This window comes from Mus pahari, chromosome 13 (genome assembly GCF_900095145.1).
Source record: "Mus pahari chromosome 13, PAHARI_EIJ_v1.1, whole genome shotgun sequence".
Classification (NCBI taxonomy): Eukaryota; Metazoa; Chordata; class Mammalia; order Rodentia; family Muridae; genus Mus; species Mus pahari.
This window is the reverse complement of record NC_034602.1, coordinates 92,117,015-92,143,615: the sequence shown is the minus strand read 5'-3', so window position 1 is coordinate 92,143,615 and position 26,601 is coordinate 92,117,015. Positions and strand designations below refer to the sequence as shown.

General features: G+C 43.5%; 1 protein-coding gene across 3 annotated transcripts in view; it reads left to right on the top strand.

Annotated features, from left to right (window-relative positions):
• Klhl8 (kelch like family member 8) overlaps positions 1-26,601 on the top strand; it is a 49,259-nt gene that overhangs the window by 14,518 nt on the left and 8,140 nt on the right. For 2 of the 3 annotated variants that reach the window (XM_021210730.2, XM_029545416.1), the window contains exons 2-6: positions 8,045-8,412; positions 18,471-19,019; positions 20,323-20,509; positions 23,888-24,031; positions 25,315-25,426. In XM_021210730.2, the coding sequence (XP_021066389.1) occupies positions 8,185-8,412; positions 18,471-19,019; positions 20,323-20,509; positions 23,888-24,031; positions 25,315-25,426 (1,220 nt within the window). In that variant the 5' untranslated portion in view covers positions 8,045-8,184. Of the gene's footprint in view, positions 1-2,975; positions 3,113-8,044; positions 8,413-18,470; positions 19,020-20,322; positions 20,510-23,887; positions 24,032-25,314; positions 25,427-26,601 lie in introns of all 3 variants that reach the window. The other variant, XM_029545415.1, reaches the window with a different exon arrangement.

Here is a 26,601-nt window from a genome sequence, read left to right as displayed (position 1 = left end):
CTGTGTTCACAGGTCTGTGTCATTGGCTGTGTTCACAGGTCTGTGTCATTGGCTGTGTTCACAGGTCTGTGTCATTGTCTGTGTTCACAGGTCTGTGTCATTGTCTGTGTTCACAGGTCTGTGTCATTGTCTGTGTTCACAAGTCTGTGTCATTGTCTGTGTTCACAAGTCTGTGTCATTGGCTGTGTTCACAGGTCGGTGTCATTGGCTGTGTTCACAGGTGTGTGTCATTGTGTTCACAGGTGTGTGTCTGTCATTGGCTGCCTTCACAGGTCTGTTTCTGAGTCTCCTGTGTTATTGATGTTCCCGTGTTCACTTTTACTATCTTGTCACTTTTGTCTCAGAATAGTTTGAGAGTTAAGGTAACATTGTTACTCTTAGTGATGTCATAGGCCCTTTAGCCAGCCTCTCCTTTTACTGGCATGTTTTGGTGTGATTGTTTCAATGAATCGGTTTACTTTTATTAATGCACATTTATCAGCTAAGGCCGTCCTTAATTGTCCTTTGTTTTTGTTGCTGGGTTTGCTGCATGTTACAGGTGTGGTCCTGTGGGGTGTGTTGTCCCCATCCAGGGACGCTGAGGCAGGAGCTGGAAGGGGAAATGGAGGATCTCAGCTTTCTGCTTGCTTCCTCTAGCTGCTCAGTGACTCTTGGACAGCTTAGGCTTACCTGTCTAGGGCAGCCATCAACAGTGGGCTCGCCCTCCTATATAAATTATCAGTTAAGACAATTACCCCACAGACATGCTCATGAGAACCTGAGGAGGCAGGTTCTCAATTCAGGATCCATCTTCCCTCTAGTTTATATCAAGTTGACAAAACAACAACAACAACAAAAAAAACCAAACAAAAAACAACTAACATGCACAAACGCTTACACTTTATTCCAGTTTCTTGCTCTTTTTTTTACATTTTTTATTTATTAATCATTTTATTTTTTAAAATCAATTTTTTTTTAATTTAATTTTATTTGTAATTCATTTTTTACACTCCATATTCCATTCCCTGACCCTCCCCATCCACCCTCCGACTGCTCCACATCCCACACCTCCTCCCCACCCCAACTCATCGTGGATGTTCCAACCCCCACCCCTCCTGACCTCTAAACCCCCTGGGGCCTCCAGTCTCTTGAGGGTTAGGTGCTTCATCTCTGGATGAACACAGACCTGGAAGTCCTTTACTGTATGTGTGTTGGAGGCCTCATGTCAGCTGGTGTATGCTGTCTGTTTGGTGATCCAGTGATTGAAAGATCTCAAGGGTCCAGGTTAGTTGAGACTGCTGGCCCTCCTCCTCAGCTTCTTTCAGCCTTCCCTATTCAACAACAGGACCAGCTGCTTCTGTCCATTGGTTGGGTGCAAATATCTGCATCTGACTCTTTGAGCTGCTTGTTGGGTCTTTCAAAGGGCAGTCATGATAGATCCCTTTGTGTGAACATTCCATAGCCTCAGTAATAGTGTCAGGCCTTGATACCTCCCCTTGAGCTGGATCCCACTTTGGGCCTGTCGCTGAACCTTCTTTTCCTCCGGCTCCTCTCCATTTCCATCCCTGTAATTCTTTCCGACAGAAACAATTATGGATCAGAGTTGTGACTGTGGGATGGCCCCCCTCCCTCACTTGATGCCCTGCCTTCCTGCTGGAGGTGGACTCCATAAGTTCCCTCTCCCTACTGTAAGGCATTTCATCAAAGGTCCCTCCCTGTGAGTCCTGGGAGTCTCTCATCTCTCTGGTGCATTCTGGGGGATCCGTTTCTTGCTCTTTCCTTTCCTTTTCTTTCTTCTTCTGTTCCAGGATCCTATCTAGGATGCTGTAGTAAACTTAGTATCTGTGTCTCCTTGGGCACGTCCTGGTCGCCACGGTAACGGGACTTGCCTCATTGATGACTGATGAATACTGGTTAATGATTTTTCTCGAAGCCAAACTTAGGCTGTGAGCTTCGAGGAGTGGAGACAGCATCTCATCTGGGCTCTGTAAGTCCGTGGCATCAGTCGGTGTTGCTCTTGATCAACACTTGATCAAACCTTGACCTGGCTGCGGGATAGTGTGTCAGATTTCCACCACTGGGAAGGTATTCTCCAGTTCATCCTGTTTCATGCTGTGCTCTTCAGAGAGAGGTCGTGGTGCCACCGACTACACCTGGGTAGTAAAGAATCTTAAGGCTGGGAAGATGAAACATTTGCCTCAAAGGCACAAGAACTGAACTCATATTCCCAGTACTCAGACAAAAGCTGGGTGTGTTGACATGCACATGCGATTCCAGCAGTGGCGATGAGCTCAGTGGTGAAGGTAGACGAGCCCATAGAAGCCCACTGGCCAGTTAGCCAAGCCTTGTTGGCAGAGTTCCAGGGCACGAGAGGCTGTCTCAAAGGACTCACACCAGGCTTGTCCTTAGACCACCACATGCATGCCACACACACGCATGCTCACACGTATGAGCAAAAAGCCCACATGATATATTTGGAAATGTTTCTGAGAGCACATATCCCTTCCTCCTCTCCTCTCTGGTTGAAGCGAAGGCCGAGCTCACAGTAGATGCCATTCTCCCCCGTGCTCCTCCAGCAACTGGAGATCGTTATTCACGGGGAATCTGTGTACGCAACTCCATTTGTGTGCTGGCTCCATCATTTATTTATGCCATGGCACAGACCAGGGTTATCTCTCGTGTGTGTGTGTGTGTGTGTGTGTGTGTGTGTGTGTGTGTGTGGTTATGTAATCTGACACTGTTGCCGAAGGCACGAATGGGTTTTAAATTGAGTGTAGTAATTCCTCAAACCTTGTTTCAAAAGTGTTTTATATATTCTGAATCCTTTGCCTCTCGATTATAAAATTTAGACTCAGCTTGTCTGTGTCTTTATTATAAAAACTTCTTAGGTGATTTTGGTTAGAATTGATTTACATCAGAATCAGTCATGTTTGCTATGTATTGCTAGCCTGGGAACTGTGGCAGCTTTTCTTTAACTCTTCTTTGATTTGCTTCAGCAATGTTTCAGCGTTATGAGACGTAAACGGACCTCCCTTGGGAGGTCTGGAGCCTCATCTCAGAACCTCAGCCACAGAATCATGACATGTTCTCTCCTATCGCACCACCTCTTCAGCGTTGTCAGCCTTAATGTCAGGTATGCAGTTAACTAGGATGTCTCCACCACAGGGTCTCTACCCCTAAACTAGGGTGTCTCCACCACAGTGTCTCTACAGCTAAACTAGGATGTCTCCACCACAGGGTCTCTACAGCTAAACTAGGATGTCTCCACCACAGGGTCTCTACAGCTAAACTAGGATGTCTCCACCACAGGGTCTCTAGAGCTAAACTAGGGTGTCTCCANCACAGGGTCTCTACAGCTAAACTAGGGTGTCTCCACCATAGGGTCTCTACAGCTAAACTAGGATGTCTCCATCACAGGGTCTCTACAGCTAAACTAGGGTGTCTCCACCACAGGGTCTCTACAGCTAAACTAGGAAAAATGGCTGGGGGGAGGGGAGGAGGAAGAGGAAGAGGATCTGGATCCTACAGGCTCCTGGCCACTCTACTTCTTGTTAAGTGCAAATGCATACACTTCCGCCATCCCTTTCTAGGTGCTGACCAATATGGTGGCCCACTCTTATCACACAGCATCCGATGCCAGCGGGATAAGCTTGTTAATCCTTCCTCAAGGCCAGGAGAACAGAGCGCATGACTTCTGATATCATGTCCACCACAGTGAAGGACGTACAGGCAGCTCCTGTAAACTGAGAAGAGTAAGAACACATGGTTCCTTGCCTGCGCATCGATTCTTCTCACCCAGGGCTGTTCCCAGCCCCCTTCCCTTCTTCAGTTAATCTTTAGCTTCTCTTCGGTTCAGCATGGTTTGTTACTTGCACCGGGAGATTGCATATGCAGTCACACCAATGCGGACACTTCTGTTTCCTTCCAGTTTGGGTGGGCCTTTTTACTTCTCCCATTTTTTCTTCAAAGAGAACTTAGTTTTCTTAAGTGTTCTCCTTCTCCTCCTCACTCCTCCCCTCCTTTGCCAAGTGGGAGGACTGCAGCGGGCCCTGTCCCCTAGTAGTTTCCTGTGTCAGGATTATGTTTACATCCTAACTCCATTCTTAGCTAATGTTGTTAGCAACAGACAGAAGGTAAGGGACCAGCTTTGTTCTTTTGCACTTGATATTCAGGTTTTCTGTTTATTTGGTTGGTGGTTACTTTAGGGGTTCTTTTCCTCTGGTGTTGGGGATTGAACACATGCTAGGCAAGTGCCCAACCACTAGCCTACACCCCTAACTTGAGTTTTTACTACAATCAGGTCTAGTGATGTAGCATGGGCTGGGCTTGAACTTCCCAGGAAGCCAAGACTGTCCTCAAGCTTGTAACTGTCCTACCCTGCTCATGTTCCGTAGCTTCTCCTTCTAACTCTCTAGTGACCTCTTTGCGTTGAAGTCTATGTCTTTTAATAACCTAGCTGTTTCTGTGCATCTTTTTAAAAATTAGTGTTAGTCTGGTACATCTCATTTCTGTCTGGTATATTTGTGTCTTGAGACTTAAATGGGCTTTTCTTATATGCAGCTTATACTTGGAAATTTGCTTTTTCATCCAATCTATGAATGTTTGTCTGATTTCAAAGGCCCTATTTAAGATACCCATAGACTTGTTTACATTCGTCACAGATAGTGAACCCATGCACACTCTTCACCCAGTCCCCACAGTGGTAACATTGTGTGGCTTCAGGACTAGGGATTTATAGTGACGATTCACACTTCACCTGTCTTTGGCCTGAGCGTGCGTGCGTGTGTGTGTGTGTGTGTGTGTGTGTGTGTGTGTGTGTGCTGTCACATGCTACAGTGAGGACACGGCATGGTCCCATCAGAACAGCTTAGATCTCTTCTGTTCCCTCTTTGAAGCCACAGCCCTGCCTCCTCAGCTTTCCCTTTCCTTCAGAGCCCCCTCTCTGTTGTCCTGTCATCTGAGACTGTTACAGACAGTGATGCTGTTGGGCAGCCTGGCTTAGCACTTCCAATAGATACCCGAGGCTATATATTGTATTTAACCCCAAATAGACAGTTTTTGCGTGTACATAGATACTTACTATAAAGTGTGCACCTGACAAAGTAATGTGGTAGGGCAAAGCACTTGCCAAACAAGCCTGACAGCCTGTGTTTGATCTCCCAAATCCACATAAAGGTGAAAGGAGAGAGCTCACCTTACAGAGCTGTCCTCTGATTTCTGTGTCCGTGCCATAGCACATGCTGGACTTCTGTACCATACACACCACCACCATCACCACCAGTGGGGTTTACTTGTAATAAATGTATATCATTTAATGGGATGGAATTACTGTATGTACATGCTGTAATCAGAGACCTCACGGATGCAGTCTCTTCCTTTCTCTCAGAACGTCCTGTACCGTGCACACAAGCAAGGCAGTGGTTCTGTAGGTTCTGGACATAGTGCTAGACCTCTGCATATGGGTGCTCAGGATATATTCACTGTGATTCTACAACATCCACTAAGTAAGTACGCGTGGATGGAATATGTCTACAGATTGGCTACACTAAACAAGCACACAATTCGCATCTTGTGCAGTGTGGAGCAGGACTGGATAAGAGCTCCTTAGACTTTCAGTTTCTGTTTAAAACCTTTGAATTATTTGTTTCTGGTAAATTTCTTTCAGTATTTTTAGACCAGGGTTGATTCACCTTAAAGATGGTTATCTTGCAAAGTATGTACAAACTATGGTGCAACCAAATTTTAACTTCCAAATGCGTTTTAAACTTTGGTTGGACCACATCTATGCTCCTTTGTTTTTCTCACATGGGGGCCACTCTTTACCGCCAAAGGCAGACCTGAGTAATGGCCGAGTACAAACGACCCTCAAAGCCAACCTCACACACTCACTGACTCTTGCAGAAAGGAGGTTTTGACTGTAAGACTTGTTTTCTCCGTGTTCTTTGCCGGTTTCTGTTTCTTACTTTGGGCCTCACTGTGCAGCCTGAACTCAGAACCCTCACCTAGCCTCCGTCTCCCGAGTGCTCATGTGACAGGTGTGCACCACATGCCTGGCTCTAGGATTCTGACAGAGGAATGAGAATTTAAGACAGCGGCCACAGGGAGCTGGGAAGCTGGGAAGCTGGGTGGTTGGTGAAATGCTTGTTGCACAAGCACGCTCCCCTCCTCAGCGCCCTAGTAAAGGCTGGGGGCTGTGGTGCCGAGGACAGAGACAGCCTGGTTGTCACTGTGAACTTCAGGTTCATTGAGAGTTCATTCAGAAATGAAGTGAAAGGGCATTCAGATGCCTGATGTAGACCTCCCATCTACACACACACACACACACACACACACACACCGTCGTTATTGTTGTTGATACATGTTAGAATCTTGATAATTGCTTCCCTATGATAAGACTTTACACCTGACAGAAAGTTCCTGTGGTAATTGTTGGTATGAACAAAACTCCAACTTTAGGGAGGAAATGCTGATTTTTGGCTCACAGTTTTGGAGATTTCGGTTCATACTTGTTTGGTACCACAGCTTCTGGGCCTCTGAGGAGGCAGGTACCATGGTGGAGGTGTATATAGTGGAAATGGCTCACTTTATAGTGGTCAGGAACCACAGAGAGGAAACGCCTGGGGTTCTAGTAACCCAGCGTCATCTTCAGAGGCGTGCCTCACTCGTCACCTCCCAATAGTACCCGTCTGCCAGCCTGACCGTTTAACACATGGGTCACTGGGTGGTATCTGAGATCCGAACTATAGTTGTGCCTGTTGTACATAAGAAATTACAGAAACCCAGTGACTTAAAGCAACATTTCTTATCTCACAGTAAGTCTGTCGGCAGCTATCTTAAAAGTGGTCAGACTGCATTCCCCTGTGCCTCAGCATGGAAAATCCTTGCTTCTAGAATTTATTTCTTCTTAGCTGCATGGCTGAGGGCCCTAGCTTTTCACAGTCAAGCAGAGGCCTCCCTCGGGTCCTAGGGATTGCTTTACGTGCTGACGTCATGGGCTGCAGGAGAGCCTTTCACTTACACCGTTCTCTGAAATCTGTAATCCAGAGCACAGGGCCCCGTTACCTTCCCACTTTCTGTAGCCTGGAGGCTGGTTCTAGGTGTTACAGCAACAGGGTCATAGGAAGACGTGACCTGTTAGGGGTCACCATCACGCTGTGTGTGCCACAAAAACTTAAGAAGGTATTAGTAACTACAGTCCATAGTCTCACGTCACCCTCTTTGGTGTCTGACAAGAGCTGAGAGAAGAGATGAACATTAAAGATCCTCACAGACCGGGTGCTCCGGTTAAGGCACGTCTGATTCTCAAAAGCTGCGAATTAGTCCAGGTGTCCATTCTCACACAAATGTCCGCTACATAGTTTACCGTTGTGCATGCCTCTGAAGTCCAGTCTGTACTTTTTTGCAAACCTCAGGGTAGGCCTGTTTATGGATAGAGAAACCAAGGGTTAGGAGAACCTTCTGGAAAAAAACCAGGCAGTAAGTGGTAGCTGATGGTTTAACTTAAAACCCTTTAGAATATATCTACTAATGGTATGAATCTTCATCAAATGTGCCTGTCAATGAAGTATTATCTTGTATGTAAATAAATAAATTGTATGTGGAAATACAGATACAGTAAGGTCTGTGCACTGCAGTTCAGCTGTTTGTGGTTATGTAGCTTTAATTCTTGAAACATTCCTCTAAGTGATTTCCCAGAAGAAATAACTAAGGCTTAAGCAGTTTGTAAGTGATGGAATCCGACTAACCTAGAATCTAAAAGAACTTAATTCAAAGGTAAAATAACCTTTGATTTTTGCCAAGTCCACAAAGAAAGTTTCTAGGCCTAACTTTTTAGCTTGCCTTTGAAGCCAGTGGATTCTGTTTCTGAAGTTACGCCCTGTCATTGTTTTTGCTTTGAAAGGTATAATTTCACTGGTGCAGCTAAGTGACTTAGGCGATGTTTCGTGTAAAGCTTCAGGGTTTCTCCAGAGAGGACCAGTGTGGTTGTATATGTTGTACTGATGATTATAATCAACAGTAACACCTTTTATATTTGTGTTTTGCTGCTTTTTTTTTAATATTTCAGCAGCCGTATCATGAAATTTGAAGGAATTTTGAAAGATGTCAGAAGTTTAGTAGCCACATCTATTGTCGGTCTTCTCACCCTTAAAAAAGAATAAATGGGATGTTTCAGAAGAGAGCTGTATAAAAAGAAGAGTATTGCAAATGGCTTCAGAATCTACCAATGGGAAACAAGCTAGAAGTCACGTGACAAAGGGGCGGCGCCAGCACCACCACCACCAGCCGCAGCAGCAGGTGAGGAGCAGGTCCTCCGTCAGTGAGTGTGATGGCGATGACTCCTTCACCTTCGAAGCCAACGAGGCCTGGAAGGACTTTCACGGCTCTCTCCTGGGCTTCTATGAAAACGGGGAGCTCTGCGACGTCACACTAAAGGTGAGATCGCGCTTTCCTTTTCCAACTCCTTTGCTGTACTATAAAAAATGGGACTTTCTGAACTTACATAAACAAACGTTAAGTGTCATATGTATTTGTTATGCTAGGATGACTTGAATGGCAATTTCTTGTGAGTGAGTGTCTCCGGTGTGGCCCGAGTTAGCCTCAGACTCACGTTCTGCCTCATGGCTCCAGAGGTTGGGATTACAGGCATGTGCTGCACCGTACCTGGGTCCATATTTTTTATTGAAGAAGTAGGCACATCATTACACTGGTTTGCTGTGGTTCTTTTTTTTTTTTATTTTTTAATTGAAAACATTTTCATGCAGTGTATTCTGATCACGATTTTCACTCCCCCACACCCCACCCAACCAGCTCCACACCCTTCCCCCCTCTTTAGAAAACAAACAGGCAAGCAAAAATACAAAAATCCAACCTGGGGGACAAAAAGAAACAAAACTATGAGACACACATATCACACACACACACACACACAAAAAAAAACCCTACAGGGCTGGTGAGATGGCTCAGTGGGTAAGAGCACCCGACTGCTCTTCCAAAGGTCCGGAGTTCAAATCCCAGCAACCACATGGTGGCTCATAACCATCTGTAACAAGATCTGACTCCCTCTTCTGGAGTGTCTGAATCTACCAATGGGAAGACAGCTACAGTGTACTTACATATAATAAATAAATAAATAAATAAATAAATAAATAAATAAATAAATCTTAAATAAAAAAAACCCTACAAAATCAGAAATCATAATACACAAGCAAAAGACCAGTAAGAAAAAAAGTGCCCAAAGCAAATATGAACAAAAGTCTATAAAATACCGCTGAGGTAGTTTTGGCCATCTACTGCTGAGCATGGGAGCTGTCCGTAAGTGTGATTCATATACCCAAGGACTCTCCACTGGAGGAAACTCATTTTTCCTTTGTAAGTGGTTGCTGCTCTGAGGTGGCTCCTTGGATGGGGTGGGAGCCCTGGTCTACTTCCCCACTCAGCGCTGGGACTCCTCCGGCTTGCACCTGTGTAGGCCCTGTGTGTGCTGCCACAGTCTCCGAGTTCATGTTGTCAGTTCTATTGTGTGTGGAAGACACTGTTTCCTATAGTCATCCATCACCTTTGGTGGCTTTGATGGCATCATCTCATTAGGACTGATGGCCCAAGGTCTCTCACTCTCTGCTCAGTGACCCCTGTCTCCTCAGTCTCAGATGCTTACTCCCACAGGGGTTGCCAGTGTGTCTGTCTGTCAGCTTGCTGTTAGAGATCAAGGTTTGTAGCTGGGTTTGTGTTCACCTTTGGTAGTGTGCAGAGCACCTTCCGATGCCACGAGCGCTACTCAATATGGGTGAAGCCTCTGGTTAGGCACCAGCTCAGCCTCTCCACATTCAGTGAAATATCTAAGCGTTCTCTTTAGCAATCGTGTCTTAACCATGAATTGATAGGGAACAACCTATCAATTTGGCAATAGTCTGAGATGTTTGGGAGTTCCCATAAGGCCCCTGGGGCCAACAACTCACCTAGATGTAACCGAGTCCTGACCTGGGAGGTTTCACTTGGTTGTGAAAGATGTCTAGTTGGCATCTTCTCTATGGTTACATGGTGACTCCACTTAGACTTCCTTCATCTGTGTATATGTTTTAGGAAGCTTCTGCAGTAGTGAGATTTCGTGTGACCCCATAAGTGTTAGTTGTCCCTCCTTGTGGTCCCTCTGACCACTCCCATCATCCCTCACTTCAGTCAGTCATCCCACTGCAGCCTTCCCCTTGGCCACACCTGTCTCTCCATGCTGTGTATCCTATTTCCCTTCCTAGGGAGGTTCTCTCCTCCCTGGAGTCTTACCAGGCACCTAACCTCTGTGGTTATGCAGATTGTAGCACATACATGGAAGGCTTAAAAGCTAGTACCCACATATAAGGCATGCACACTATTTGTCCTTTGGAATCTGGGTTGCCTCCAATTTTTTTTTTTCTAGCTCCTTATATTCACCTTTAAATTTGACTTTTTTTTTAACAGCAAACGCTATTCCATTGTGTCTGTGTAACATGGCATTACCCGTTTATCAGCTAACAAGCATCTAGGCTGTTTCCAACTCTAACTATTATGGCTAGGCAGCAGGGAACATGGATGAACAGGTAGCTCTCGTGGGATGGAGACCTCTTTGGGTCCGTGTTCAGGAGTTGTAGATCTGAGGTAGAGTCTCTTCCAGTTCCGGAGAAGCTGCTATGCTGATTTCCATAGCAGCAGTACGCTCTCACACTCTCCAGCAGAGAATGTCTGCTTTCCCTACACCCTCACCAGCACGCACTGTCTCTGTTCATTACTCTCGGCTATTCTGACTGGTATAAGATGAAATCTCAACGTAGTTTTGATTCACATTTTCCTGGTGACTAAAGATGCTGTGAACGTATCTTTAAGTGCTCCTCAGCTGCAGTGTTTCATCCTCTGAGAACTCTCTGCTTAGTTCTGTGCCCCGACTTTAAGCTGGGTTGTTTTCTTGACATCCATTTTTTAAACTCTTTATATCTTTTAGATATTAACCCTTTATCATATTTGTGATTGGCAAAGATCTTTTCCCATTCTGTAGCCTGCCTCTTTGCTCAAATAGAAGCTTTCAGTTTGATGAGGTCCTGTTTATCAATTGTTGGTCTTAGTGCCTGTTCTAATGATGTTCTGTTCAGAAAGTCTTCCTGTGCAGGTGACTTCAAGACTATCCCCACTTTCTCTCCTATCAGTTCAGTGTATGGGGTCTTACGTGGAGGTCCTTGGTCCATTTGGAGGTTTGTTTTGTGTGATGACACGGATCTATTGACATTCCCATCTGTGTACATCTCCCGCATGAAGCTGTCCAGTCTTACCAGCACCATTTATTGGAGATGTTTGCAGTTTTTCTAGTGCATACTTCTGCTTCCGTGTCAAAAACCAGGTGTGTGCACTTATATCCGAGTGTTTGATTCAGTTCCATCGCTGAGCATGTCTGTTTTCACTCCACTACCATGCTGTCTTTACTACGGTCTCATAGTTGAGTGAGTGAGTGTGTATGCTTCCATATGAAACTGAAAATTGTCCTTTTGGTTTTTGTGGAGACAGTCTAAATGGGATGTTTCCCTCAAATCCCTCCCCTCGGAATTCAGGGAGCCCTGTGGTCTATACAAGATCCTCTTCATATATACTATACCGTTCAGCTTAGTGCTTTATGAGCCTCCAGACTGTGTGAATGGGAGCGCCTCTGATTCTTGTGCCTCTATCTCTTGGGCCTTTTTATTTTGTTTTTGGCTTGGCTTGTCCACCTTCAATGTGATCGTTTTTGTTTTAGTTTGTCCTGTTTGCCTGTTATCTCCTAGAAGCCCGTTCTTTTCTAAGGAGAGAGAGAAAGGGAGTGGATCCAGAGGGGAGGGGAGGTGGGGAGAGACTGGGCGGAGTAGAGGAAAAACTGTGCTCAGGTTATGGCAAATGAGAAAATAATCTATATCTGATAAAAGGGGAGGAAACTCACTCAAAGAGAAATAAGTAAGTAAATAAATACAAATGTCATTTAAAGTAAAAATTCTGTGAAGACTTGTGTTGGGATTTTGGTGAGGATTTCATTCAGTCTGTAGATTGCTTTTGGCAAGATAGCCATTTTCATTAAATCAATCCTACTGATCCATGAGCATGGGAAATCTTCCAATTTTCTGATATCTTCTTTGATTTCTTTTTTCAGTGTCTTGAAATTTTTACTATGCACAACTTTCACTTTAATTGGTTAGAGTTACCCCAGGTACCTTTTGAGGCTATCATGAAGGATATTGTTTCTGTGAATTCTTCCTCAGTCTGTTGTTCTATATAGGAAGGCTACTGATTTCTGTGAGATAATTTTGTATTATCCTCTTTGCTGAAAGTGGTTGTCAGCTGCTGGGATTCCTGGTGGAGTTCTTAGGGTTGTTCATGTATAAGATCGTATCATCTGCAATTAGCAGTGCTTTGACTTCTTCCTTCTGTTTATATCTCCTTGATCTCCTCAGTTGTCTCAATGCCCTAGCTGAGACCTCCTGCACTATATTGAATAGGTGTGGAGAGAGTGGACAGCCTTGCCTTCTTCCTGATTTTAGTGAAAATGGTTTTTTTTTTTTTTCTCTGTTTAGGTTGATTTTGGCTATGGGCTTTATTGTGTTGCAATATATCCCTGGTATCCTTAGTCTCTCTGGGACTTTTATCATGAAGGGATGTTGGACTTCGTCAAAGACCTTTTCTACATGTTATGAATGGTCATGGGGTTTTGTCTTTGTTTATATGGTGGATGACAATGATCAATGTACGTATGTTGAACCATCCCTGCATCTCTGGGATGAAGCCTACTTGATCATGGTAGATGAACTTCTTAATGTGTTCTTGGATTTGGTTTCAAGTATTTTATTGAATTTTTTTGCATTAGTGTTTGTCTAGCAAATTGGTCTGAAATTCTTTCTTTGCTGAGTCTTTGGGTGGTTTGGTATTAGGTAGAATTCTGCATTAAACCCATCTGGCCCTGGGTTTTCTTTTTAGTTGGGAGACTTAATTTTAATGACTGCTTTTTTGGTTTTTGTTTTGTTATTTTGTTTGTTTGAGACAGGATTTCCCTGTGTAGCCCTGGCTATCCTGAACTTGCTTTGTACACCATGTGTCATCACCACCTGGCAAATTGAGGCCTTTTTTTATTTGGAGAGAATTTCATACAAAAAGGGCGAAGGGGAATAATGGACTAGGAAGGGTTAAATGAGATTGGGGATGGGGAACAAGAAAGAAAAAGAATACAAAGAGAAACAGTTAATGCTAAAGACTTTCTAAAGAGTGCCGAGCAGAGCATCATACATTATTTCAGATGCATGCTGCATTGGGAGGACCACGTTTTGATGTGAATTCACCATGTAATTGGTGCATTTCCTTTCATGATCATTGTGTCTGGGACAAGCATTTGTGACATATAAGCACCATAAAATTTACTGTGCTATTCATACATGTGGCTACCAGGTCATTTAATCTTTAGAGCAGATGCTGAGCAGGACTTACTTAGTAAGTTGAAAGAAAAACAAATGTGAATAGTGAGCTGCATTAGCCTTGAGGGAATTTGAAGTTGAGCCATCGATGGGCACATTAGCATAATTCAATGATAGCTAGAGGCTTAGAGAAAGATCAGTGATGTCTGAAAGGTGATCAGAGGAGGATCCATTAGTGATGTCTGAAAGGTAATTAGAAGGATTTACATAAGAGTAAATGACCTTCAGGTCATTTCGGGAGGCAAAAGTTGTTTATGTACTATTATATTTACTAGTGAAAATGTTTTTAAAATAATATATGTAGGGCAAGCTCTAACATTATGTGGACGAGCATTTTTTCATGGTTTAGGTGCTAGTGAGTGAACTGGGTACGCACATGCTAAGCATACACTGCACCACCTCTAAGTGGGGCTTCTTGAAGGCACCTGTCTTGTTGGGGAGAATTGCTCTGTCAGGCTCATTTCATAGCATACACTTCTGGGTCTCATGTTACAGATCAGTACACAGCACTGCATAGACACTGTTATCCACATGTCGTGCAGCTTGAGGAAGGCCCACTCCCTCACTAAAGCTCAGGTTAATTTTAGTTGAAAGGGTGATACAGAAGCAGAGGGTGAGTCCCAGTAGCAGAGTGTTTAGCATGAGTGTTGCCTGGATGCATGTATGTGCACCACTTGTGTGCCTGGTGCCTGCAGAGATCAAAAGAGTGATCTGGAGCTGGAGCTGGGTGGTTGTGAGCCACTGTGTAGATGCTGAGAGCTGAACCCAGGTCCTCTGTAGAAGCAGCAAATGATTTACCTACTGAGCCATCTCTCCAGCCCCACCTCCGTAGCAACTCTTAATGTTGCCAGAAGGTATAGTATTTATTTGACTTAAAAAAAAGAATGCTCGATTTTTAAGCCAATGTTCATAGGCTCTATTAATATTTTTCCAAGATTTTAAGTGGTGTTATTTGTTATCAAAAATTCCAACTAACCAGGTAAGAGCAATCATTCTGAAAGACTATAAGGAAACACTATGTGAACCGCATTATAATAATACTTCCCAAAAGGTGGGGAAAGGTGAACTAACGGTTACATTGTAACTATTGATTCCTGACTGGAAAGAAGGCTACTTATTTATTTGTTACAGTTCTGAAGGCAGAGGAATTCGAGATAAAGATACAGCAGGTTTGGTATCTGGTGAGGGCTACTCTCTGCTTCAGAAATGGCACCATGATGCTGCCTTATCCCCCAAGGATGTGTCTGTAGTGACTGTGTCTCACACGGTGGAAGGCAGAAGGGTACAAAGGCATAAGCTAATTGGAGCTAGTCCTTCTATAAGCCACTGATTTCATGATCTCAGAGCCCACATAATTTCATTTCTCAAAACCCCACCACATAGAGTTGGGGGAGGGGGCTTTCAGACCATATCTCAGTTGTAAGGTAATACGAAAGGAATGGTAGTAGAGAAGGTCCCCTTTCCTCATAACAAAGAAGGTCCCTTGACTCTTGATGGAGAAGGACCCTTTACTCAATGTTTTAACTATTCTGAGTTATTACGGTGTCTTCAGAATTCTGTAACAGTCTCAGTTTGTCCTTTCAACTAGTAACTCGGGTTGATTGATTGTTTGAGTCTGTTTTCTGTTACTCAGAAGGATTATTTAAATATTCATATTGCTTATTTCAACCCATAAATGCTATCTGAATTATCTCCATTATATAATTTCAAAATGAATCAGAGTGAGGTTAATTATTGTAGAACAGTGGCTAGCTGCTGTCGTGTGGTAATTTAGTACATGTTAAGATTAATCTGAGACCGGTACATCTAATCTCTTTCATTTTAGATAGTCACAGTAAAATACTTTGGGGATTACTAAGGAATTTGAATTATATTTTTAAAAGTAGTATAAGAGAGCAAAGTTATCAGATCTTAAATTGAAAACTCAGAATATTGCTTATAAGGATGTAAAAAGTTTGAATACAGGTTTGTTTTTATTGTGCACAAAAGAGTAGTTTCAGAATAACCACATTATTGAAAACTGTTACATAGTTAAGCAATAAAGAGGAAAAATGTTCCCTTTGAACGCATTAACCGGAACCTTGCTTTACATTTTGCTGAGGTGAAAAGTCACATGCAGGATGTGGAAATCGCTTTGTGTTCTTGTCAGGTAGCTTAGCAGAATGTAGCAAGTGGGGGGCCTCCAAATCCATCCCCAAATTAAGAAAAAACACCCTTTTCTGTAAGATATCACTTGTGTGTAAACTAATAAAAAAATCGAAACATTCTAACTGGCTAATTTCGGATGATGAAGTAATGTGTTATAACTACTGTAACCATACTGTAGAAGGCTTGCAATGCTATCAGAAACTTGAAAAATAATCACATATTTCAGGAAACTTAGTTCTCTTTCAACTTGCATAAATGTCTTGGAAGCACACGCATCAGCAAGTTGGTGGTCAGGTCCGGGGTAAACACTGTGCTGCTCTCTGTGATCGCTGGGCGTGTCAGACTGAGAAAAAGTCCTGGGAAAACCATTTCTGTAGGTCAGTAGTAGATAAGCCACCTTCCAAGAACTGACAGCAAATGAGACGATAACTGTTCCTTTCAGCAGTCGAGGCTTACTGCGCCTCCTTTCTTAGAGTTGTTAGCACAGGGGTCTGACTCTGAGTCAGCTGTAAAGGTGAGACCTGTGCCCTTGGTCCTCTCGCCATGACGCCATGGTGACAGAAAAGCGCTCTACTCATCTAGAAGCCTTTGTTTTGTTGTGTTTTGATCCATAGTGGCCAATTTTTTTTTTTAAGATTTATTTATTTATTATATGTAAGTACACTGTAGCTGTCTTCAGACACTCCAGAAGAGGGAGTCAGATCTTGTTAAGGTTGTGAGCCACCATGTGGTTGCTGGGATTTGAACTCTAGACCTTTGGAAGAGCAGCCAGGTGCTCTTACCCACTAAGCCATCTCACCAGCCCCATAGTGGCGAATTTTAAGTCTAGTCTAGTCTTGTCTTGTCTTGTCTTGTCTTGTCTTGTCTTGTCTTGTCTTGTCTTGTCTTGTCTTTCTTTCTTTCTTTCTTTCTTTCTTTCTTTCTTTCTTTCTTTCTTTCTTTTTGGTTTTTCGAGACAGGGTTTCTCTGTGTAGCCCTGGCTCTCCTAGAACTCACTCTGTAGACCAGGCTGGCCTCGAATTCAGAAATCCGCCTGCCTCCGCCTCCCCAGTGCTAGGATTAAAGGCGTGCGCCACCACGCCTGGCTCTTTTTTTTTTTTTTTTTAGAAATAATTTCAACAATGTCAGTATTTTACTAAAATTTAAGGTTGACATGAGTTTTTTGTACTATCTTGGATTATTCATGTTTGTTCATTAATCTAACAAAAGTTTAAGCAAGAAATTTTACTAGTATCGAGGACACACACACATATCATACATATATATTTCATGGTGCTTATTTCTATAACTAAATCATACAGTTATTTTGTAGTTTATATGGTTTTTTAGTTCAGTTTGAAGTACCAAGTTTATGTATTTCTAATTTCTGATTTTTTTTTGGTAACTGATAATTATTTTTATGTAACAAAAAGGGAAATGCAGAAATAAACTTTGCAGAATATGTTACAATATATAACTTCAAAGAAGAGTTGGTATGGTGAAAGGTCATAGATAGTTGTCCAAAGATCTTTAGACCTTAGAATGCATAGTTACTCCAAAAAAGTAACTTGGGTTGGTGTCTTTGTCAGGGTTTCTATTCCTGTACAAACATCATGACCAAGAAGCAGTTTGGGGAGGAAAGGGTTTATTCGGCTTACAATTCCATACTGCTGTTGATCACCAAAGGATCCAGAACTGGAACTCAAGCAGGTCAGAAAGCAGGAGCTGATGCAGAGGCCATGGAGGGATGTTCTTTACTGGCTTGCTTCCCCTGGCTTGCTCAGCCTGCTTTCAAATAGAATCTGAAACTACCAGCCCAGAGATGGTCCCACCCACAAGGGGCCTCTCCCCCTTGATCACTAATTGAGAAAATGCCCCACAGCTGGATCTCATGGGGGCATTTCCCCAACTAAAGCTCCTTTCTCTGTGATAACTCCAGCTATGTCAAGTTGACACAAAACTAGCCAGTACAGTTGGGGAGGGCTTGGCCACATTTTAAGTTGTTTTTTTATTTTTAATCAAGAAGTTGAAATAGAGTTGTAGAAAGACAGTGTTTTATTATAATCTACATGGAAATAATTAGCTGTCTGGTTAGTTACTGTTCTTCTGCTGTGAAGAGACACTATGACATGGCAACTTATGAAAGAGTTTATTGTGGCCCACAATATCAGAGGGTGACCACTGTGGAGGAGCCTGGTGGCGGGGAGGCAGGCAGACCCACAGGCAGGCAGCACTGCTGGGAACACATGCAGAGAGCGCACTAGCTGGGAGTGTACAACATGGGCCTTAGTGACCTCAGGGCCTGGAGTGTGGAGTGCCACACCTCTTCCAGCAAGGTCACACTTCCTAATCTTCCCCAGACAGATCCACACTGGGAACCAAATATTCAAATAGGTTAGATATTCAAATACGGGGGCTGTTGGCTTTCAAATCACTACTCTGGCTATTAGTTTATATTCCTTGGGTGGGAAGTTAGTGTTAAAATAATGGTTCTCTGGAAATTGCATGGCTACTGAGTGGTTCTACTGTGTAATAAATAGTGGTTTTTTTGTTTTTTTGTTTTTTTTGTTTTGCCTGGGAATTGGACTTTCAGCCTCACACATGCAAGGCAAACGTACAACCATTAAGCTATAGTCCCCGCCCTTAGATAATTGATAGGATGTTATATTTAGGCAGCTTTAAAATGCTTACTATTTCACAATACAATCCTCAAATGAGATAATGTAGAAAATAATAGTTCTGTGTAGCTAATTTAGGAGATGAAAACTCTCTGACTTTGAGAAACTGGTCTCGATTGAAGGCTAAGTAGCTGAGGGACTTCAGCACTCATGTTGTTCAAGTCGTCTAGAGCGTTGTCTGTGGCGCGTGTCCTCTGTTGTGCCACCATCTCACTGTGTGTGTTGATTCGGACAGGTCGGCTCAAAGCTGATCTCTTGTCACAGACTGGTGCTGGCTTGTGTGATCCCCTACTTCAGAGCCATGTTTCTTTCTGAAATGTCCGAAGCCAAGCAGGCGCTCATCGAGATCCGAGACTTTGACGGTGACGCTGTGGAAGACTTGGTGAAGTTTGTCTACTCCTCACGGCTCACTTTAACAGTGGACAACGTCCAGCCCCTGCTGTATGCAGCGTGTATTCTGCAGGTTGAGCTGGTGGCCAGAGCTTGTTGTGAATACATGCAGCTACACTTTCATCCCTCCAATTGCCTGGCGGTACGAGCCTTTGCGGAGAGTCACAACCGAATAGACCTAATGGACATGGCGGACCAGTATGCCTGTGAGCACTTTACTGAAGTGGTGGAGTGCGAAGACTTCGTGAGTGTGTCCCCGCAGCATCTCCACAAGCTCCTCTCCTCTAGTGACCTCAACATTGACAGCGAGAAGCAGGTCTACAGTGCTGCCATCAAGTGGCTTCTTGCCAATCCGCAACATCATCCTAAATGGCTGGACGAGACACTTGCACAGGTAGGACGCAGGTAGGACTGTGTGTGTGCCATTGCCGTGTGACGTCACTTGTCTGAAGGGATCAGGCTCAGGAGTTAACTCGTTACAGCCTGTGCAGTTTCTACACTAGTGATACATCTGATTATTTTAAAAGCTTAAATATTTAAAGTATTCATATGATAGTGTTTCTGTTAGTTGAAAATGACTCCAGGAAAATGTCTCTACCAGTCACTTATAACTTATTGTATAATGAAACTTCTAAGTTTTCATAAATCACGTTATTCCTAATGACTGTAGACCTACTCTGTAAAGAGCCACATGCTATAACTTTGCATTTTAAGTTTTATTTTGAACCTCGGGAATGTGTCTGCTATGATCGTGATGCTGTTAACCTTCAGAGTGGGGACCTTGGACAAGGAACTAGGAAACGGGCCTCTGGGGCCTGCACCCTGTGCTCCCCTCCTCCCTGGTCTTTCCTCCTGGTCCCCCTCCTTCCTCTTCCTCACTGAGAGCAGTTGCTCCATCTACTCACCTTTTCTGAAATGAATGTGTTGTTAAATTTTCTAATGGGTAAAAAGCAGTGGATTGGTCAGGGTGTACTTCAGTGGCTAGAGTTACATGCCTGTCTACCACACATGCAGCCTAGAGTGGGACCTTCAGCCTCGCATAAGCCAGGCCTGGTGGCGCATGCCTGCAATTGCAGCGCTTAGGGGATAAGCATAGGGCCATCCGAGTTGGAAAACATACTTGGCTGCATAGCAAGTTTGAGACTGGCCTGGGATGCATAAAAATCTGACTTTAAACAAAATAAAACTAAAAACATTGGGTACTTAACCCAACTTGTTGTTATTTGCAGACAGGGTCTAGCCCAGACTAGCCTGACAACTCTATAACTCAGGCTGGCCCCAAGTTTACAAGCCTTAGATCTTAGACTCTCAGGTTCTGGGCTTACAGACATGTGTCACTATGCTTAGTTATGCCCAAACTCAATAAAAAATGTAATAGTGTTATTAAAATCCTAACACATTACGAACAAATTACTTACATTTTTTTGCTCAGAGGAAGAAAGCATATTCAAGTGTGAGATTGTAGTTGGATTTTTAAAGCAAGAGTAATAATTTCTTTCAACTTCTAATCTATTTCACATGTAACAGTTTTTTGCTCGGTAATGTTTTTATGAGGCTGGGTATTGAGCCCAGGGCCTTCGCATGGGAAGGAGAAAGGGCCTCCGACGAAGTCATAGCCATAGTCACATACACATGAATCGGGGGTTATCTATTCTCTTACTATTGAAGTTTCGCCTCACAACTGTCTGTGGTCTTAGGTCCGTCTGCCATTGTTGCCAGTTGATTTTCTCATGGGTGTGGTGGCGAAAGAACAGATCGTCAAGCAGAATCTGAAATGCAGAGATCTGCTGGATGAAGCAAGAAATTACCACCTTCACTTGAGTAGTAAACCAGTTCCTGACTTTGAGTATACAGTCCGGACTACCCCGAGGAAGCACACTGCTGGTAATTAAAGTATTCATTTTATCAGCTTACCAGAAAGGGTATGTGACATATCTGAGGGTTATTGGTTATGTATGCCCAAGTGTAATAGTCAGACAACTCGTGTCTGATTATTTTTTTTAAAGATGTATTTATTTATTATATGTAAGTACACTGTAGCTGTCTTCTGACACCCCAGAAGAAGGCATCAGATCTCATTACCGATGGTTGTGAGCCACAATGTGGTTGATGGGATTTGAACTCAGGACCTCTAGAAGACAGTCAATGTTCTTAACCGCTGAGCCATCTCTCCAGCCCCGTGTCTGAGTATCTTAAGGTAATGATTGGTCAGTAGGTTACATGTGTGTATTCGTGATTCTAATGACTCATTTAGTTTTTACTAATACACCCAATTTTTAGTTGTTTTTGATGTTTGGTTTTATGAATAGAATCTCATGTAGCTCAGGCTGTCCTCGAACTCATGGCCCTGCCTCTGCGTCCTGAATGCTCGATCACAGTCATGTGCCACGTGCCTGACATCAGTAAGCCAGTCTTAACAAAAGGAATCTAAGTCTTACAAACCTGAAGCAGCGGCTTTCCTTCCAGCTCCTCCCTATTCCGCAGGCAGAACTGGGTGCTATTGGTGCCTTTCAAACACTGTGTTGGGATGTGTTAGGTACGTTGCTTTGCAGTCTGTGTATTTTCGTGTTCCTCAGAAATGACTGTAGATCTTTAAAGCTTGTATTATTGTGCCAAGCATTGAGCTTGATGCACATTACATATTTCAATATATGTCATTGTGTTTTACCAAATCAAAAGAAAAACAAAGGGACTGGGCGTGGTGGCTCACACCTTTAATCCCAGCACTTGGGAGGCAGAGGCAGGCAGATTTCTGAGTTCGAGGTCAGCCTGGTCTACAAAGTGAGTTCCAGGACAGCCAGGTCTACACAGAGAAACCCTGTCTCAAAAAAGAAAAGAAAAAAAAAAGAAAAACAAAAACCATACCTAACGTTTGTATGAAGGGCTGTGCTAAGCTCTTAGAATTGAAGGCTGTTACATTTAAGAAGACTGAAGTTCTCATTGGGCAATCTTACTTTGGACTGTATTTCTCCAAGAAAATAGTTTATGTTCAAGTGTGTGTGTGTGTGTGTGTGTGTGTGTGTGTGCATGTGTGTGCATGCTCTCACACAGGAATGTGCATATGTTCTTTAGATGGGTTCTCATGCAACTCAGGCTGACTTTGAAGTCCCTGTGATGAAACCCAGGTATCCTAGAAATCCCCGTGTAACCCAGGGTGACCTTGAACCCATGATCTTTCTGTCTTCACCTCCCAAGTGCTGGGATTCAGGTATTTACTGTGTCTAGTTCCGTATCTGGGGGACAAGAGAAGATAAGTTAAGTCCAGTAGCTCAGCAAGCAAAAGGAGTCCTGTATAGAGATTTTTCGCTGTGCGGGATATCCCGACAACCACAGCACAGAAGGCACGCTTGGGTGTGAGCACCCTGCTCCTGAAGATGTTCTCCTAAGCATTTGGTTTGCCGTGAGAAAGACTGTCACTTCATTCTTCTTATGTTAGTAAATAGAATTGCAGGTTTTCATGACAGCCCGGCAGCACCTTCAGTTATGTCTTTAATCCCAACACTTGTTTTTAGGCAGAGGCAGATGGGCTTTTATCTTTTGAGTTTGATGCTAGCCTAGTCTACATGGCCACTTCCAGGCCAAACCTATCTTTTAAAAATTTTTTTTTTCTATTACAGAATTCTGTTTTTGCAAATCCTGTCTCCTGGATTTTGAAATGTTTCGTTAAATTCTTTAAATTCACTATTTTCTCTGCTCTGTTTGTTTGGGGTTAGGGATGAAACCTAGCACTTTGTGCATACTAGGCGGGTGTTCCTCAAACCCATATTTAAATTCAACATCTCAGCAGCCTAGATTCATGCCAGAACATACTAGATATTCATATACATGGTCTCACATAGTCATAAGAACTTACAGAGTAGGATTTTTTTCCTGCTTCTTTTTTTTTTTAATTTTTAAGATTTTTTTATATATGAGTACATTATAGCTATCTTCAGACACACCAGAAGAGGGGATCCCATTACAGATGGTTGTGAGCCACCATGTGGTTGCTAGGGATTGAACTCAGGACCTCTGGAAGAGCAGTCGGTGCTCTTTACTGCTGAGCCATCTCTCCTGTCCATAGAGTAGGTTTTAACAAAAGAGCCTGCCATTTATCATATAGATGGTTTTTCTCCAATTTGAGGAAGAAAAGACTAAGAATTAGGCTAAAGTTGTCCAAATCACACAGTAACAGACAAAAAGATTTGCATGCTGATATTTTTACCTCCATTTAGTTGTTTTTTTCTTTCTTTCTTTCTTTCATAGCATGCTTGAAGGTGACCTGTGTAGCTCTCACCTAGAGACAATGTTATCAAAGAACACGATTACATTCTGGGATTACAATTGCGCCGCTGTCAGTACAGTTGACTGACTTTTGTTTATTATAAACCTGACTATGTAATCTTTTAGGACGCCCAACTTTTATCTTCTCTGGTTAGAGGTTTTAAGTTAGTGGGAAGGAGTGCTCCGTGGTCGCTCAGCACATAAATGCCGGCTGTGTCGTAAGCTCTGGAATAGCTTAGAATGTTAGAAATGCAGACATACAGCCTGTGTTGAGGAACTTGGTGTTGTCTAGGAGAAAAGACAGACCAACTCTGCTGAGTATTGCAGGTGCTTTGCTGTGACCACCAAGTGTGAAAAGGGTGGTCAAGATCGGGTCAGAAGCCTTTGTCTTCCAGCCTCAAGTTCTGGATCACAGGTGTACCCTCCATCTCTGGATTGTAGTTCATTCCAGAGGTAGTCGAGTAGACAGCCAGGAATGGCCATCACAGTACCATGGCACAGGTGGTTTGACACAAAGGGATGAAGCTAAAGAGAGGAGGATGGGTGGATCATGAGAACAGAGAGACCTGGATGTTCCAGATGCCAAAGTAAGGGGTTTCCAAACAAGTGAACCATGGATCCGGAGCTGGGCTTGCGTTCAGTAGGAAAGCAATTAAGAGGTTGGTTGGGGTAGACAGCTTGGCCGTGGTGGAGACAGAGGTCCTCTTTACAATATACAAATACACTTGTCATTTCTCCTAAATTAAACAGAGCTTTATTGACCCTGTTAGGACTTAAGCCAGGACACTTGTAGTGAGTGGGGATTTAAAAGGATAGGCAACTGTTGACTCGGATTCTTTGGAAAGTTCAAGGGTGCAGAAAGGGAATTAGATTAGCTCTCACAACTCACCTCTTTTTTAAAAACCATTACTCAGAATTTGGAAATCAATTTCCATACTAATTAGGAATAAAGTTTTAAAAGCTGTGATACTGATCTGCGTCTTGTGGCTTTCCCTTTAGGTGTGCTGTTCTGTGTGGGTGGTCGAGGTGGATCTGGTGACCCCTTCCGTAGTATTGAATGCTATTCTATCAACAAAAACAGCTGGTTCTTTGGACCAGAAATGAACAGCCGCAGGCGACATGTGGGTGTGATCTCTGTGGAAGGTGAGTGTGCTGCTGCTGAAGGTCATATCACAGAACTGGTGCTTTTCTTAATAACATGAACTTAGACATTTTCTTTCTTTCTGTAACAGTGGCTAGATAACATAGCACATTGGCATATAACTTAGCATATTGGTATATCGATTAAAAAAATGAATGGTAGGGGAAGGTGAAATTCTTGTGGCTGGGCATGGTGGCACATATTTATAATCCCAGCATTTGAAGACCGGAGCAGGAGGATTTTAGTCCAGGCCAGCCTGAGCTACATGGCAGGACCCCGTTTCAAACCACCAAGGGCTAGAAGTGTGTCTCACAGGCAGATTTCATCTATGTGTGAAATAGTCTGGGATCAGTTCTAGTAAATGATGGTACCTGAGGCTGACCTTGAACTCCTGATCCTCCTGCTTCTTCTGCCTCTTAAGAGTCGGGACTACAGGCCTATTCCACCATATCCAGTATATACAGTACTGAGAGCTGACTCAAGCTCCCTGTGAGGGGCAAGAACTCTGCCAACTGAGCTACAGCTCCTAAATTACTTTTTATATATCTTAAGAGGTTTTTTTTTTTTTTTATGTGTATGACAATTTGCCTGCATGTATATATGTGCACCATGTGTGTACCCGGTGCAAGCAGAGGGCAGCAGATCCACTAGAACTGGAGTTCCAGACTGTTGCGAGCTCTGTGTGAATGCTGTTGGGTCCTCTGACAGAGCACCAAGCACTCTTAACTGCTGAGCTGTCTCCCCACCTCTGTATTTCCAAAACCATCTGTCCTCTTAATAAACAAGGAGAAGCTGACTCTGAAAATCCCTCTAGCGTTTTTTTTATGATTCTGAAATTAATTTTTAGTAATGGTTTCAAATCTCATTTCCTCATTGCTGAGGGTAGCTGGATGAACAACCTTCCTCACTTTCTGCATTTCTGTCTTATTCAGAAAAAGGTGGATCACTTTTATTAACAGTTTCACACTTGCTTTATAACTTGTCATTAGTCCTTTTCCCATTTTACTGGTTTGTTTTAAAGGCAGAATTAATGACATTTACTCGTTAATCAAAAGCGACGAAACCCAAGAAGTTAGCACTTGAAAGCAGTTAAATAACTTTACGCACAGGCGTGTTTGGTCAAAGTTTCCACTGGTTTTCACTTACTATGATGACATGAATTCAGCATTGAACGGAAAGCAATGTTAAAAGTTAATTTATTGTGACATTCTAGTTATAAACTGTTTACATGTAAATAGCATGAGCATCACTCTTAGGAGTCAGATAAAGAGCTCTCTGTTCGCAGGGAAGGTGTACGCAGTGGGCGGCCATGATGGGAACGAGCACCTGGGCAGCATGGAGATGTTTGACCCTCTCACTAACAAGTGGATGATGAAGGCATCAATGAACACCAAGAGGTGGGTCCGCCAGCAAATCCTCTAGAATTGACAGTGTCGGGTAAAGAAGGCAGAAACTGTACAATCCTACGTTGAAGGGTCTCCGGCTTTCAGAACCACTCCTCAGCCCACGTTGTCAAAGTGTCTGGACACATGCTTTGTTATGGTTTTCTACGCTTAACAATGGCATTGTAAAGGCACAGAGAGGTGGCTCTGCGGTTAGGGTGTGTGCTGCTCCTGCAGAGGGCCCAGGTTCTGTTCCCACTCCCACACTGGGCAGCTTACAACCCCTGTAACTCAGCTCCAGTGGATCCAGCGCCCTCTGTGGAGTCTTCTAGCACCCACACATACATGTGCACAGTTTAAACGTGCACGCATATGCACATTTTTAAAGTGGTCTCAGTGACTCGCCCATCTTGGTAACCTTGTCCTTCTGTAAAAAGCCCTGCTGCTCTTTTTGAAACTATTTGTTTGAAACAATTTTTTTTTTTCAGAAAAGTTGTAAATCTGGTAGCACTCTGTTTGCTTTGTATAATTTTATTTAAATTCCCTCTTGCATTCATCTCTGTATGTGGTGGTGAGAAGGGAGTTTCGTGTGTGGAGGTCAGAGACAGCTTGCAGAAGTCAGTCTCTCCTCCCATCCTGGTCAGACTCAGGTCGTCACGCTCAGTGGTGTGTGCCTTTACCTCCTGACCCAGCCACCTCACCAGCCCTTGGTATTCTGCTTTACTGTGTTGTGTTGAGACAGGATCTCATGTCACCCTAGCAGGCATCACACTTGCCCTCAAAAAGAAATGTAGAGTTACAGGTGTCAGGGTTCTTCAGATGACGATCATATTGCCTCCACTGGAGTTAACTACTGGTGTCTGGTAGGAAGAGGTCAGGGATGCTATAAAAATCCTCCACTGCTATAGAACAGCCTTCTGCAGCAAGAATTAACCAGAATTGGACTGCCACCATACCAGGTACACCCTGCCATGTGCCCCTCACCCAAGCTCCTTGTTCGTTCACACCTCACAGTTACAGTCGTGCCAGACATACAGAGAGCACTGCTAGAGACAGGACTGCCAACTTTACAGTGTCTCAATACAGTTTCCTTTACAGGTTGGTTGGCTGGTTGGTTGGCTGGCTGGTTGGTTGGCTGGCTGGCTGGCTGGTTGGTTGGTTGGTTGGCTGGCTGGCTGGTTGGTTGGCTG